The 12,662-nt window shown below is 42.5% G+C and overlaps 1 protein-coding gene across 1 annotated transcript in view; it reads left to right on the top strand.

Annotated features, from left to right (window-relative positions):
• LOC118770142 (semaphorin-3C-like) overlaps positions 1–7,141 on the top strand; it is a 29,633-nt gene extending 22,492 nt beyond the window's left edge. The window contains exons 9-17 of the mRNA XM_036517614.1: positions 167–236; positions 1,246–1,390; positions 1,887–2,109; positions 2,232–2,320; positions 3,237–3,278; positions 3,509–3,666; positions 4,685–4,752; positions 5,103–5,233; positions 6,708–7,141. Of these exons, the coding sequence (XP_036373507.1) occupies positions 167–236; positions 1,246–1,390; positions 1,887–2,109; positions 2,232–2,320; positions 3,237–3,278; positions 3,509–3,666; positions 4,685–4,752; positions 5,103–5,233; positions 6,708–7,097 (1,316 nt within the window). The 3' untranslated portion in view covers positions 7,098–7,141. The remainder of the gene's footprint in view (positions 1–166; positions 237–1,245; positions 1,391–1,886; positions 2,110–2,231; positions 2,321–3,236; positions 3,279–3,508; positions 3,667–4,684; positions 4,753–5,102; positions 5,234–6,707) is intronic.
• Positions 7,142–12,662: the final 5,521 nt, after the last annotated feature.

The raw sequence follows: 12,662 nt of genomic DNA, 5'->3' as shown, positions 1-12,662 counted from the left end.
TAAACAGTGTGGTTGAACACTCAGCACATATTTATCATTTCAAACAAACACTTCCCCAGTGTTGGTAAGACCTCGCCCTTGCCTTTGGCTTGAACTGTGCAGGAAATTAGGAAATGAGCTGGCTGATTGATGTGGCTTGTAATATGAGTTTGTCTTTTCCATTCAGAGAGCATATTTTTGCTGGAAACGGAACATCCCAAAAACCTCTTGCTCTTCGGTATTTTCACATCCACAAGGTAGGTCAAACTGCAAAACAGATTTCGCCCCTTTAAAATGCTACTCTTAGATGTGTTCAGTCCTGGCAGGAGTCATTTAGCCATGAATGGAAAACTTATTTTGAGCGAAGATGTCGTGTTTCAATGTCAGGCATCTCAATATGCTAGAGTGTAAATCTTCCTCTCCCAGCATCCTTTGGCTACCTGCCAGTAACCCATAAACCTTCATTGTTTATCTGAAGTACATTTGCATAATGGCTGTGCACCCCATCACACATGTACATCTGACACTCGCTGTTGTTCTGGCTGTGAAGGTGTATGTCAGTATATGTATGTACATACAGTATGTTAGTGTGCAAAAGGGTAGCAGAGTCAATGATAACACAACCCTTGCCAGTGTTGATGTGTACATAAATCACAGTGTTGTTTCACAGGTTGCACTGGGACCGTGAGAGTGAGGCAGAGAGGTCTGCTCCTTTCGGTGTGATTATGTTAATGGAGGGTATTTACTCAGGCAATGCTGATGAATCACTGGTCAGCGTCAGTTTTCAGAGAGGAGGTCAGATCTGTGAGCTCACCCGTCCCGGTTCCCCGGACCGCTTCCTGCTCACTCACTTCCATATACAGCCACACAGAGGCCGCAGAGTGAGGTGCTCCCTCCTCCGCCAAGCCAAACAGAGGAGAGCTTAGCAGCCTTCTGCTCGTAATTCTCCTCGCTCCTACAATGTTTCTTCCTCTCGCTGTTCGGAGGGCTCTGTGTTTCCTCCGCGAACAGAGGCTTTCTGTTCTACCCCCGCGTGCCGCTCGTGCGGCCAAACCGCACGCCCGTTTGTAGCGCGGGAGGAGAAACATCCCCTGCAGCGGCGTGCCGGTAAGCCCCGGGGGGGATTTTGTGTGACCGGCATATCCTGAAAACACCCCGTTCGAAAGGAGCTGTCTTATTTTCCGTCTGCTTTGTAACGGAGTTCCGAAGCTCAGACAGGGCGTGTGCTTTCTGTCTCCCCCCCCTCCCCCCCCCCCCCCCCCGCAGCTCGGTGTTCAAGGGCTCGGCGGTCTGCATGTACAACATGGCCGACATCCTGACCGTCTTCAACGGCCCCTTCGCCCACAGAGATGGGCCCAACTTCCAGTGGGTGGCGTACCAGGGCAGGATACCTTACCCCAGGCCGGGCACGGTGAGTTCTCAGGGAGCATTGAGAAGAGGAGCTGTCATAAGCATGGAAGATGATGATGTCATACAACTGAGACAAGCCAACACTGACACAATGTGCTTTAAGCAACGTCTGACACAGCTGTAGTCTAACAGGTTTCTGAGTGTTGATGAAGATGCTGATATGCACAAACCCACTAGAGATTAAAGTTAAAAGCTCATTAAAGCAAAAAGCAGTAGGGAATCCCTCTGGGACCGGATTTACACTGCTCAAGACTGCTATATTAATATTTATGTATATAAATGCATTTGTTTGCTGGTTTTCCTTTTAGGGTCAAGGCATTAAAGCTATACTGCCATAAAGTTTTGGCCGCAATGGAAAAAATGTGGTTCTTTCAAGGTTCATATGACATCAAGCAAACCATGATGCTGTCATCAGGGTCTGTGTTTAACTTGGTCCAAACCAATGTGTTCCAACTGGTAACTGGACACTGAAGAACCCCGTCTCCTCCCACCCACAGTGCCCGGGTGGGGCCTTCACCCCCAATGTCCACACAACCAAAGAGTTCCCAGACGAGGTGGTCAGCTTCATAAGGAACCACCCCGTGATGTTCAATCCCATCTACCCCGTGGGCAGGAAGCCACTGGTGGTGCGCACACAAGCAGACTACAAGTACACTGCCATCGCTGTGGATCAGGTCATCGCTGCCGATGGCCGCTACCAGGTCTTATTCCTGGGAACGGGTGAGAATATCTTATCATTGTGGCTAGGGTTGTTAATCAGTTAATTGCTCAGTTGTTATGTTGATTGATTGATTGATTGGCTGATTGATTTATTGATTTTTTTTTATTGATATACTCATCAGACAAAGGAACAGTGCAGAAGGTGATTGTTCTGCCTACCAACCGCTCCCTGGATGAGGACTTGATCCTGGAGGAGTTAGAAGTGTTCAAGGTTTGGGCTCCTTATTCTCTGTAGATGCAGAGCAAAGCTTTTACAGGGAGACATTCCTTCTTCTCCTGGTTCCCCACACCACTTACAGGTCATGGCTTTTCAGGTGCTTATAGCTTAGAGGATGGCCAAGAAAGAGGTGGTGTAGACCCAGCCACAGGAAGAGCAGAGAACAGGAAGCACGATCTTTTAAAGGTTTTATTCAGACCTATTGCATTAATTAGGACTCTGATAAAATTTCTCCTTGAGAAACTCTATGATCTGCTTCACCTACTTGAATGCATGAGTGCAGTGAACCCAAGCAGCATCCTTGTTTATGCAATGCAATGAAACGTATTACCCTGTGGAAAAGAGTTGCTCTTTCTGTGGATAGCTCTCTGAAAACCCTGATTCATGCAGAAAAACCTCTTGTGAGTTTATCTGCACGCAGTGGTTAAATGGTAATGATTGCTGGTAGTAAGGCTTTCTTCTGCCATCAGTCAGAGCAGGGTCTGATTCAAGCCACGATCAACCATGCATGTACTTATCATAGTACTTATCATGCTGCACAAATCAGACACAGATCAGTTTTGATTTCTGCTCTGTAAGCTCTGTAATCAAGAACCAGCCATAGCAATCAGCATTAATGATTCTGGTCTCTGCATGCAAAATATAGCAGTGTGATCATTGTTTGGATTTAGCTCAGCTGCTGTGGCTAATGGTTCATTAGGGCAGGGACAGGCCTTCAACATTGTCCCTTCATGAACAGATGTAAGCGCTATTAAGAAGGGAAAGAATGACTGCCTCATTGGAGAGAGTAACCGTAATTTGATTATTCTGAATTGCACGCGCTGCATAGATTAACTAAAAGAAAGGGATTGATTATGTGAGAGCACACCACAGTGAAACGTATCTCGATGACATGCCCTCTGTTTTTCAGGATCAGGCTCCTGTGACCAATTTAAGAATTTCCTCTAAAAAGGTAAGTTGATACAATCAGTATTGCTATTCAGAGTTGTGGAGTCTATTAGCTCTCCGCTGCGTTGTGTAATCCATTATACAGTAATAATTTCCGTTGAAAATTAAACAGGATGGTAAGGGGAACTTAAGAACATATGCACTACAATTCATCATTGTACGTTAGCCTGTCATTCATACGTGTTGTGTGTAAATGCTCACACATTGTGAACATGTGAACTGTTCATATTTCAGCAACAGCTATACGTGAGCTCGGAGTACGGCGTATCCCAGGTGTCTTTGCACCGTTGCCATGCCTACGGCTCAGCCTGTGCTGACTGCTGCCTGGCTCGAGACCCGTACTGTGCTTGGGACGGCCTGACCTGCTCCCACTTCTACCCCATGGGAAAGAGGTACAGGTTGCATCTGCTGCTCTTACCTGGCCCTGCTTGCCCCTGTAACACCATTTCACTAACTGCTGTAACACCACTTACCCAACATCACTTAGCCTTTAGCACCACTATTTACCCTGTAACACCATATCACTTATCAGATTACACAGCATCACTTACCCCTTTAGCCCCATATTGCTTACCTCTGTAACACCACATCACTTTCCCCTGTACCACCATGTTGTTTTCCCCTGTAACACCACGTCGCTTTCCCCCGTAACATCACGTCACTTTCCCCTGTAAGAACACATCACTTTCCCCTGTAACATCACATCGCTTTCCCCTGTAACATCACTTACCAAAATTGCCCAACATCACTTACCCTGTAACAGTTTGCCCCTGTAATACCACATCACTCACCCCATATCCTTTGTTGCCCCTCTCCACTTACCCCTCTAACCCACACCCTGTTCACTGTAACTGTTCTCTTCAGCACCAGATGTTCAGCAGTAAATTACAGTCAACCGCAGGTCAAGTTTCCCTTGGTTTAAGAACAGAAATGGTGCTTCCTAATAGTTCTAAAATGTTCGGTTTCCTGTCATTTTTGGCTTTCTGGCTGCACCTTGCTGTACAATAACACGCTGAAATCTGCCTCACACAGTCAGACGTGTCTAGCACAATGTGGTCATTCATTTTTTTGTTGACTTAATCTGCTTTTTCACTGCAAGTAGAGAGATTTGAAAAAAAACTGCAAGTAAAATTACTGTGCTTTCAAAAATGAAATATTTCCTTTCTTGTGAATATGTGCAATGTCAAGTAAAAATATTAAATCAAAACACAGAGGTTTGGGTACAATATAATGGTCACCCTCCATGTGGAGCGCATGACTTCAACTAAGAAAGGGCAAGACTATATGATTTATTTCCTTAGACTGTGTGCTCTAGTAATTCCAATGGAGTGTTTCTGTGTGTGTGTGTGTGTGTGTATGCATACATATGTGCTTGCATGTCTGCATGTGTCTGTGTTTGTTTTGATGCAGGAGGAGCAGAAGGCAGGACATCATTCATGGAAACCCTTTGACCCAGTGCAGAGGTTACAACCTGAAAGGTATCCTTCAATACACAAAGTCAATATGCGCATGTGAGGATATACAGGTACTCATATCCGGTTCAATATGAACACAGTTTAGATGCTGTGAAATTTTGTAATCTGTGTGGTTGTGTGTAGTCTTGTGTGTAGTCTTGTTTCAGTGAACAGGAACACAATGGAAACATTCGGTATGCTGTATATGAGTGAGAATATATATATGTATGGTTTCAGCAAGCAGGAGCACCTTGGAAAGGTGCAACAGGTTGTGTGTGAGTGTAAATGTATGTGTCTAGCTTCAGCCTTCAGAAATGCAGCGGAGATGATCCAGTATGTTGTGTGTGAGTGTAAATGTATGTGTCTTTTTGCAGCCTACAGAAACGCAGCAGAGATGACGCAGTATGGTGTGAAGAACAACACCACCTTTCTGGAATGCATACCCAAGTCCCCCCAGGCTTCCATTAAATGGCTGATCCAAAGGGACAATGACAGGAGGAAAGAGGTGAGAAAGCGTCGGACAATCCTCCCCCCCCCCCCACCATGCAGCACAGTCTAAACCCAAGGCCCAGATTCTAAATTCGTTCATTCATTCTCTTTGCTCCTTGTGGAACATAAGGCAGAAGGCCACAGTTCTCTTTCAGCTCGGCTTTTCTTTTGCAGCTCTCCATAAGCGATTCATTTCTTTCAGTTCCTGCTCACAGATTCAGAATAACCGTGAAGAATTTAGCTGATTTTGAAAAAAACGGTTAGGAACTTTTACTTTTCTCCGATACTAACACAACCCCATGTGACAGCTTTGCCACATTATGAAACATGTTGTGTGACAATATGTAGTGCTAAGGTGCAGGGCTTCTAACCCAAACCCCACCAGTGTAATTTCGCAGTGGTACATTGCTGTTGTACCCTTGGGCAAGATACATAACCCGATGATGTCATTTGCTCCGGGTAAGAGTGCCTGCTAAGTAACGGCCATGTGATGCAATGTAATGGGGAAGGAACTTGTTCTGCTTGTGACTCACATTGATTCAGTCTGGTCAGATCAAATGTACCCCAGTCTCGACCCTGAGGGGAAATGCCTCTCATATGACATTACCAGAGGCTTTTTTCAGGCAAAGTTATTTATAATCAGGATATTGGGTGGCACAACAGATGAGCAACGTTCATACGTAATGGAATTTCGTAGTGAGTCAGCCCACAGAAGGAAGGGCTATTCCAAAAGGCTTCGACCTTGTGAAACACCCATTGGTGCAGTGCCACCAGTTCAAATTGGGACGCCTGCCTGAGATGAGCTGGATGTCTTGACAACTTTTTCACAGTCTCCTGATTGTCTTTAAGAGCAACCTAACCACACAGACAGGTGGTATACAGTATATAAATATATCCGCATAGCGTTTCTGTGTAAAATTATCAGAAGTTTTTTGTTTTGTTATTATGAATTGAGGTGCTCAAATGAAGTTTGAGAAAAAGTTCAAAGTTTACTGTAAAAAATCAACAAGAATATGATTATTAATCCAAAATAAAGTGTTTGATTGTATATACAAAGCACAGACGAAGCATGTCAAAGTCTAACACACAAAAACATACAAAGGACATACAAAAAGAATAGCTTAGACAACTTAATAAATGCTTAGTATGTTTGACCAGAGACTCTCCATAGTTGAACCATAGTAGCTGTGTAGCATAGCAGTAAGGAGCAGTGCTCGTAACCAAAAGGTTGTTGGTTTGATTCCCTGCTGGGACTCTGCTACTGTACACCTGGGCAAAGTACTTAACCCAGAATTGCCTCAGTAAATGTCCAGCTGTATGAATGTATAACACGTAAAAAAAAAAAGGTAACCAATGTAAGTTGCTCTGGATAAAAGTGTCTGCCTAATAACAATAATGTAATGTAATGTAATGAATTTCCTAGTCTCCTAATAGTTCTAGGTGTTGTTGAATATGAATCATATAGGGAACTGCCTTGTATCTCTTTGCAGGTGAAGCTGAGCAATCGGGTGGTGTCCACAGACCACGGCCTCCTCATCCGCTCCATCCAGCCCTTGGACCAGGGCCTCTACCACTGCCTGGCCACGGAGAACAACTTCAAGCGTACGGTGGCCAAGATCCGTCTGAAGGTGCTGGGCGACGCCTTGGTGATGTCCCTGACAGACAAGCAGCAGTCGCCCTGGGCGATGGCGACCGCGCTCCACCCCAAATCCGTGCTGTCGGCCTTCAGCCCCGCGGAGGCCCAGGCGTTGCAGCAGTACTGCAAGGAGCAGCAGCAGGTGCAGCGGATGGGGCCTCTGAGGGGAGACATGGCCAAACTCAAGAGCCTCATGGACCACAGGAAGAGTCGCAACCGCAGGAACCACCTGCCTGAGGAGTAGGTGAAGGGGGCGGGGTAGGGGCGGGGAAAGGGTGGGGCTGTGGGAAAAGATCAACCCCCAAAGCAGTAGACCCTCCCCTGACTCCAACCCCCTACACTAATTTTACCATTTCAGCAGGAGGTTGCAAAGCACCCTGTGCTTGCTGTAGTCTTACATGCATGTGGTACTCTGACCAGACAACTGTGAGATACACACTCCTTTTCACCAAATCTTGGCACAGGCTTCCCACCCTCCGAACTCATGTGAGAGCTTCACCTGGGCCTGCTGTCCCCCTGCATGTGCACAGATCCTGCCTTACACCTGCAAGTATATATCCCAGGTGTCCATCTGCAGGTATATCTGCTCACCTACAGGTATGTGGATACCTCTGCTCACCTGCAGGTGTGTAAACATAGGTGCCCATCTGCATGTGAGCGGATATATCTGCTCACCTACAGTTGTATGGATACCCTCTGCTTACCTGCAGGTGCGTGGATGCAGGCGTCCCCATACAGGTGGATGTATGGGGACCGGGCTGCAGGGTATGCATGCATACACCTGTTCACCTGCTGGTGGCATCAGGAGAAAGGCCTCTCCTCTTCACCTATGGGCAAATGCTTATAGTTCAGTTTCTGCTTATTGCATAGATATGTGCATAATTAAATATAGCTGGAGACCATAAATAGTGTGTTGTGGGGGCAGTGCTGAGAATGACACAGACGTGGGCTAAAGCATCTCATTGTATGGGTTTCTCTCATGCAAGGAGAAATGAGGAATAAATGAGCAGAGATTACAGAGAATGAGCATACAGGTGGGGATTGAGGGTGTAAACCACTCACGTTCCAGGGCACTCATAAAGACACACTCTAGATATGCTTTACCAGCATGTTTTACAATGAGTACAGTAGTAGTATTTTATATTCATTTGTTTTGCAACAAGTGTATACATGCATTGACATCCACTCGCACGGTATGAATTCTGTAATACAAGACATGTGATACTTGTTATTGAACAACAGGGCCTTTTTTTCCTTAAAACTAACTGAACTGTTTCTCCTTAAGTGCATTTATGTTGATGTATTGTTTGAGCAGAGGAGATTTTTTTTTAAAATGTTCAGCAAATAATTTAGCTGAGAAAAAAAATGTAACCTCTTCTTGCAGAAAATAAAATGGTACTGCAGTGTGTGCTGACTGTGTAAACTAAATGTTCCCAGTAAGAATATGTTTCCATGGAAAGTAAAACGTTTAAAGGGAGCCAAAGTATACCAGCAGCTCAGCTGTGTACCATATGTACAGCTTTACCCCGGAGAGAGCTGGGGGATTCTCTTACAGGTATAAATCTGATATTCTCCACCTCAGCGTTCACAGAATTAAAAGCACTCACGGACAGGTGTAGATAACTTCCTCCTTTGCAGAACTCCAGCATATTTTCTGGTCTTATTGTGCTCAAAAAAGTCCTTTGGTTTTATTAAGATAATAATATGTTTCTGACAAGTGAAGGCTTAAATCTGGAAACCAAAAGCACTATTGTGTGGGGGGAGGAAAAAAATTAAAATACATTTACTTTAATGGCATATTTGAACTCAAACGCGTTCAAACATGAAATTTTATGGAATGTGGAATAACAATTTCTGTTGTTATCTTTCTTATGATTAAAAGATATTCTCCATGGTAAAATATAAAAACACTTTAAAAACAGATTTTGTGGAATGTGACCATTTGTGTTCAGGCCTCCATTTTCTTCTAGAAATGTGCTATACATTTTTGTAGAATAACCATTTTGTGGCCATTCATAATCTATCGATTTCATCCACAGTATTGCACTTTGTCATCCACAAAATAATATTTTGATAAATTACAATTTAGTGACTGTTTTCAAAAACGGTCATGATGAAAGGGTAAAAATGTGAAAGTATGTACTTCCATAATTCGATCAGTGTAGTTTTAAACATGACATTGAGGAGGAATGCCGAATTGGACTTTCTTTGCTATTATTTCTACACATTACACATTTACAGTGTGTGATTAGCCCTGTAGTGATAGTTTATTATATTAGAAGAAAATGTTGTTAGTTGTACAGAGTTCTCTGTGTCTTAGATAATCCATTTTCACAATTGTAAACTCATGTAATTGTATATGGGTTTGGATGTATTTTGGTGAAAAAAGTTGTGATCAAAATTGTATATAATTTCAGTATGTGTCTTCAGATATTGTAGACCAGATCTGCAAATTGCAGAGAGTTGTTTTCATTTTATTTCTGACAAAATGTTGTTCAATGTTCAAAGTTATCAGGCTGGGATCTCTGTGTATAGGAAACATTACAGATTTCAGAAAGAGCCATAAAAGGAAAAAATTAAGCTTCCTTCAGTCCTTCAGTTAATGTCTTCATTCTTCACTTGTGTATATTTTAACGTTAAGTTAAAAATTAAAAAATGTACATGTATTTTTATTTATGAATGTAATATGCTGAATGCCTGATTAAATGCATTAAAATCGAAAGGAATTTGACTAATGTCAGTCATGATGTACAATCTGATTTGTTATCTGACTGTCCAATAGGATTTTTATCTGTTTCATTGCTTTCTCCACGTTGTCACTGCTCGTTGGCTCGTGCAGTTTGATGGAAAGGAGATATGTCTGGAACAGGGCCAAGGCAACATCCAATACAATCCCTGTTTTAGACTGTCAGTATCACTCTCAGAATGAATTTATTTGTCCACGTTATTGTCTTTTTGTGACAATAATGGTTAGTATTATTATTTAGTGCAAAATTAAATAATAATTAAATAATAATACTAACCATACTATAATAATAATAATATAATAATACTATAAAGCACACTAAAAAGTGGGCACAGTTCTGGAAGAAAGAAAACATAACGTAGTAATTTCAGAGAAGATTTTCACTCTTTTTTAATGAATAAACAGACTTTGAAACCAATGTGCCATAAGTGTAATTATAGCTGTCTATTCTGAAGTAATTGCCTTTTCACACAATCAGGACAAAATACTTTTTTGTCAGTTCAGTAGGGAAAAGTAATATGACATAGATAATACTGGTTAGTTATCAATTTACCATCATCTTTAATGTCTTCTCAACAATGTACTGTGTAACCAAATATTTTTTATACAGCAACAGATTACAAATCAAAGCTGACAGAAGATATTGGCAGGACATTCTTCATGAGGACTTTAAAACACTTCATCATTAAATAAATGATTATCATTTCCATTTTAATTAACTGCAGCTGACAGTCGCTTAATATAATTTTTATTTCTTCAAAGAAACATAAGAAACCTTGGAGGTGGAGTATGGCCATTGGTCATAATAAATATTGTCTTTGCACATGCATACCTAACCCTGACCCCTAACCCTAACCCTAAATGTGTACCATTTTTCATGGCAAACCATATTTGACATAATATAACATGTATGTTTCTACACACATCACCAATTAGCTGAGAAATTACATAAAAAGGAAGAGGGGAAAACATTAACATGTGAATAATACATAAAGCTACACGTGTCTAAAACGTAATAATATAAGAGTAGTATAGAAAGGGAGATTAGAGTGGAGATAAATCAGCCTAAATGACTGTAAATAGGCAGTGGATGCCTGAATGTACATCATCTTACTCAGAAAATGTTCTAGGAAATATTGCTGTGGTGATATCTGCTGTCACCCCCTCCATCCTTCATCGGAACAGCCTCACCTGGCCCTTCCTACACCTGTGCCACACCTGTCCTCTGACGGCAGCATCACCTACACTGTGCCCAATACTGGATGCTCTGCCCAATTCTGGACACGAGGTGTGTCAACTTGTCTCATTATCCAGATGCAGAATCCAGGAGTGAGGAATATTATTATGAACAGAGTGAAACTGTGCAGATGCGGAACTAGAAACACCATGGGCTAAACATAGTGGAGATATTGTCCCACGTAATGTGTTTTTAGGAGTACCAGGAATGAATTACTAGAACATTTATATGAGGGGGATTTCCTGGTTAAAACGCCGCAGGAAGGATTTTCATTGTCACTGGGTACCGCTGTCAAACCGTGTGGTAGAGCTTCTTTAAGAAAAAAAAAAAATCACAAATCCACCACAGCATCCACTGCTGGGTACTGTGAGTACTTAGTGCCCTCTAGTGGTAAACAGTAATTAGGTGTACAGTTCTGAAAGTGTCATACGTATGGAATTCTTTGGTATCTTTTCATAATTTTGCATCTGATTAGAGCTTTTGCACAGCGATGTCAAGACTGACTAGGATCCAGAAGTTACTATCAATTTGATGGCTTAATTCTATCAAAGTGCAAAGGCCGTAATACAGAATTTAGCTACAAATTTTAAGCAGGGTTCTTTTTGAAATGTAGAATAACGTATTTAGACAAATTACAATACAACACAAGAGTAACACTACCTGTGTTCCTACGGTGTGTGTATGCGTTTATGCGTATACCTGTATGTACCTGTATGTGTGTGCCTGTGTGTGCATGACCCTTTGTGTGTGTGTTTGGGAGGTGATTAACAGTGTTGTGCTCATTTTTTTGTAGTCTTTTCTATCCCTTTACCATTTATGTATTCCATATAATGTTTGTTTTGCACTGGCAACACAAATGTATGTTTGTCATTCCAACTCTCTCAGTTGAAAGAGAGAGAGAGGAGAACGAAAACACGAGAGAGAGAAATGACAGATCGTACAGAAGGGTGTGTCTGTCAGCAGTGTGTGCAGTGTTTAGGCTCTGGGGGGGGGGTACCAGAGCTTCTTCCCCACCCCCCAGGGTCTTGGCACTGCACATTGCCACTTTCAGTCAGCACACACAGCAATCAGGCCGGCCCAGAGGCCCCGTGTTCTAACGAGCTCCACTCCCCTAACGAGCTACTAATTGATTCCCTGCAATTCACATGTGGCCTGCACAGAAGCTACCAGTGTTGGGGTGTGATCATTTACCTTTTACATGTAATGCTCCTTTGAATCTGTGTAAGGTTATGACATCATGCTCATAAAAACTTCAAAATAAGATGAAAATTAACACAGAGGGGTTTTGTTTTGACCATTGGATGAATGATGAACTTTGATCTAATTTTAGAAAGAGAGCAAGAGAAGAGAGAGAAAGATGCTGAGGCGTGGAGAAAATAACTATTATCTTTCTGGCTGTTCATACCACAAAGGTGATGATTGGATAGTTATCTTAGCACCTTTCAATGACTCTCTGTATCTTAACCTAACAGGCCTCACAATTACACTAATGGAAAAATTTACCTTGTGAGTCATGTTCTGGATTCACAAACTGCTTTGTGAGACATGTGGCACTTTGAGTTCCAATCTGTTTCATAAAAGTGTTTTTTTCTCTCTTTTTTTCTCTCTTGTCCAATCTGTTTCATAAAAGTGTTTTCTCTCTCTCTCTCTTTCTCTTTTTCTCTCTTGCTCTCCCGGTCTCTATGTCTGATTCAGACAGATTTTTTTTTAATCTGACTCAGCTCGGTGACATGAATCTGACACATCCTGCTGCTTGCTGTTGCATATTACCCGGGACCGAGGTGACTGTGTGCCGCCAGATAGGACAAAGACCGGCGTTCCCCGGA

Source organism: Megalops cyprinoides, chromosome 23, assembly GCF_013368585.1.
Source record: "Megalops cyprinoides isolate fMegCyp1 chromosome 23, fMegCyp1.pri, whole genome shotgun sequence".
NCBI lineage: Eukaryota > Metazoa > Chordata > Actinopteri > Elopiformes > Megalopidae > Megalops > Megalops cyprinoides.
Note: the sequence above shows the minus strand (reverse complement) of the source record. Positions and strands in the feature narration are given on the sequence as shown.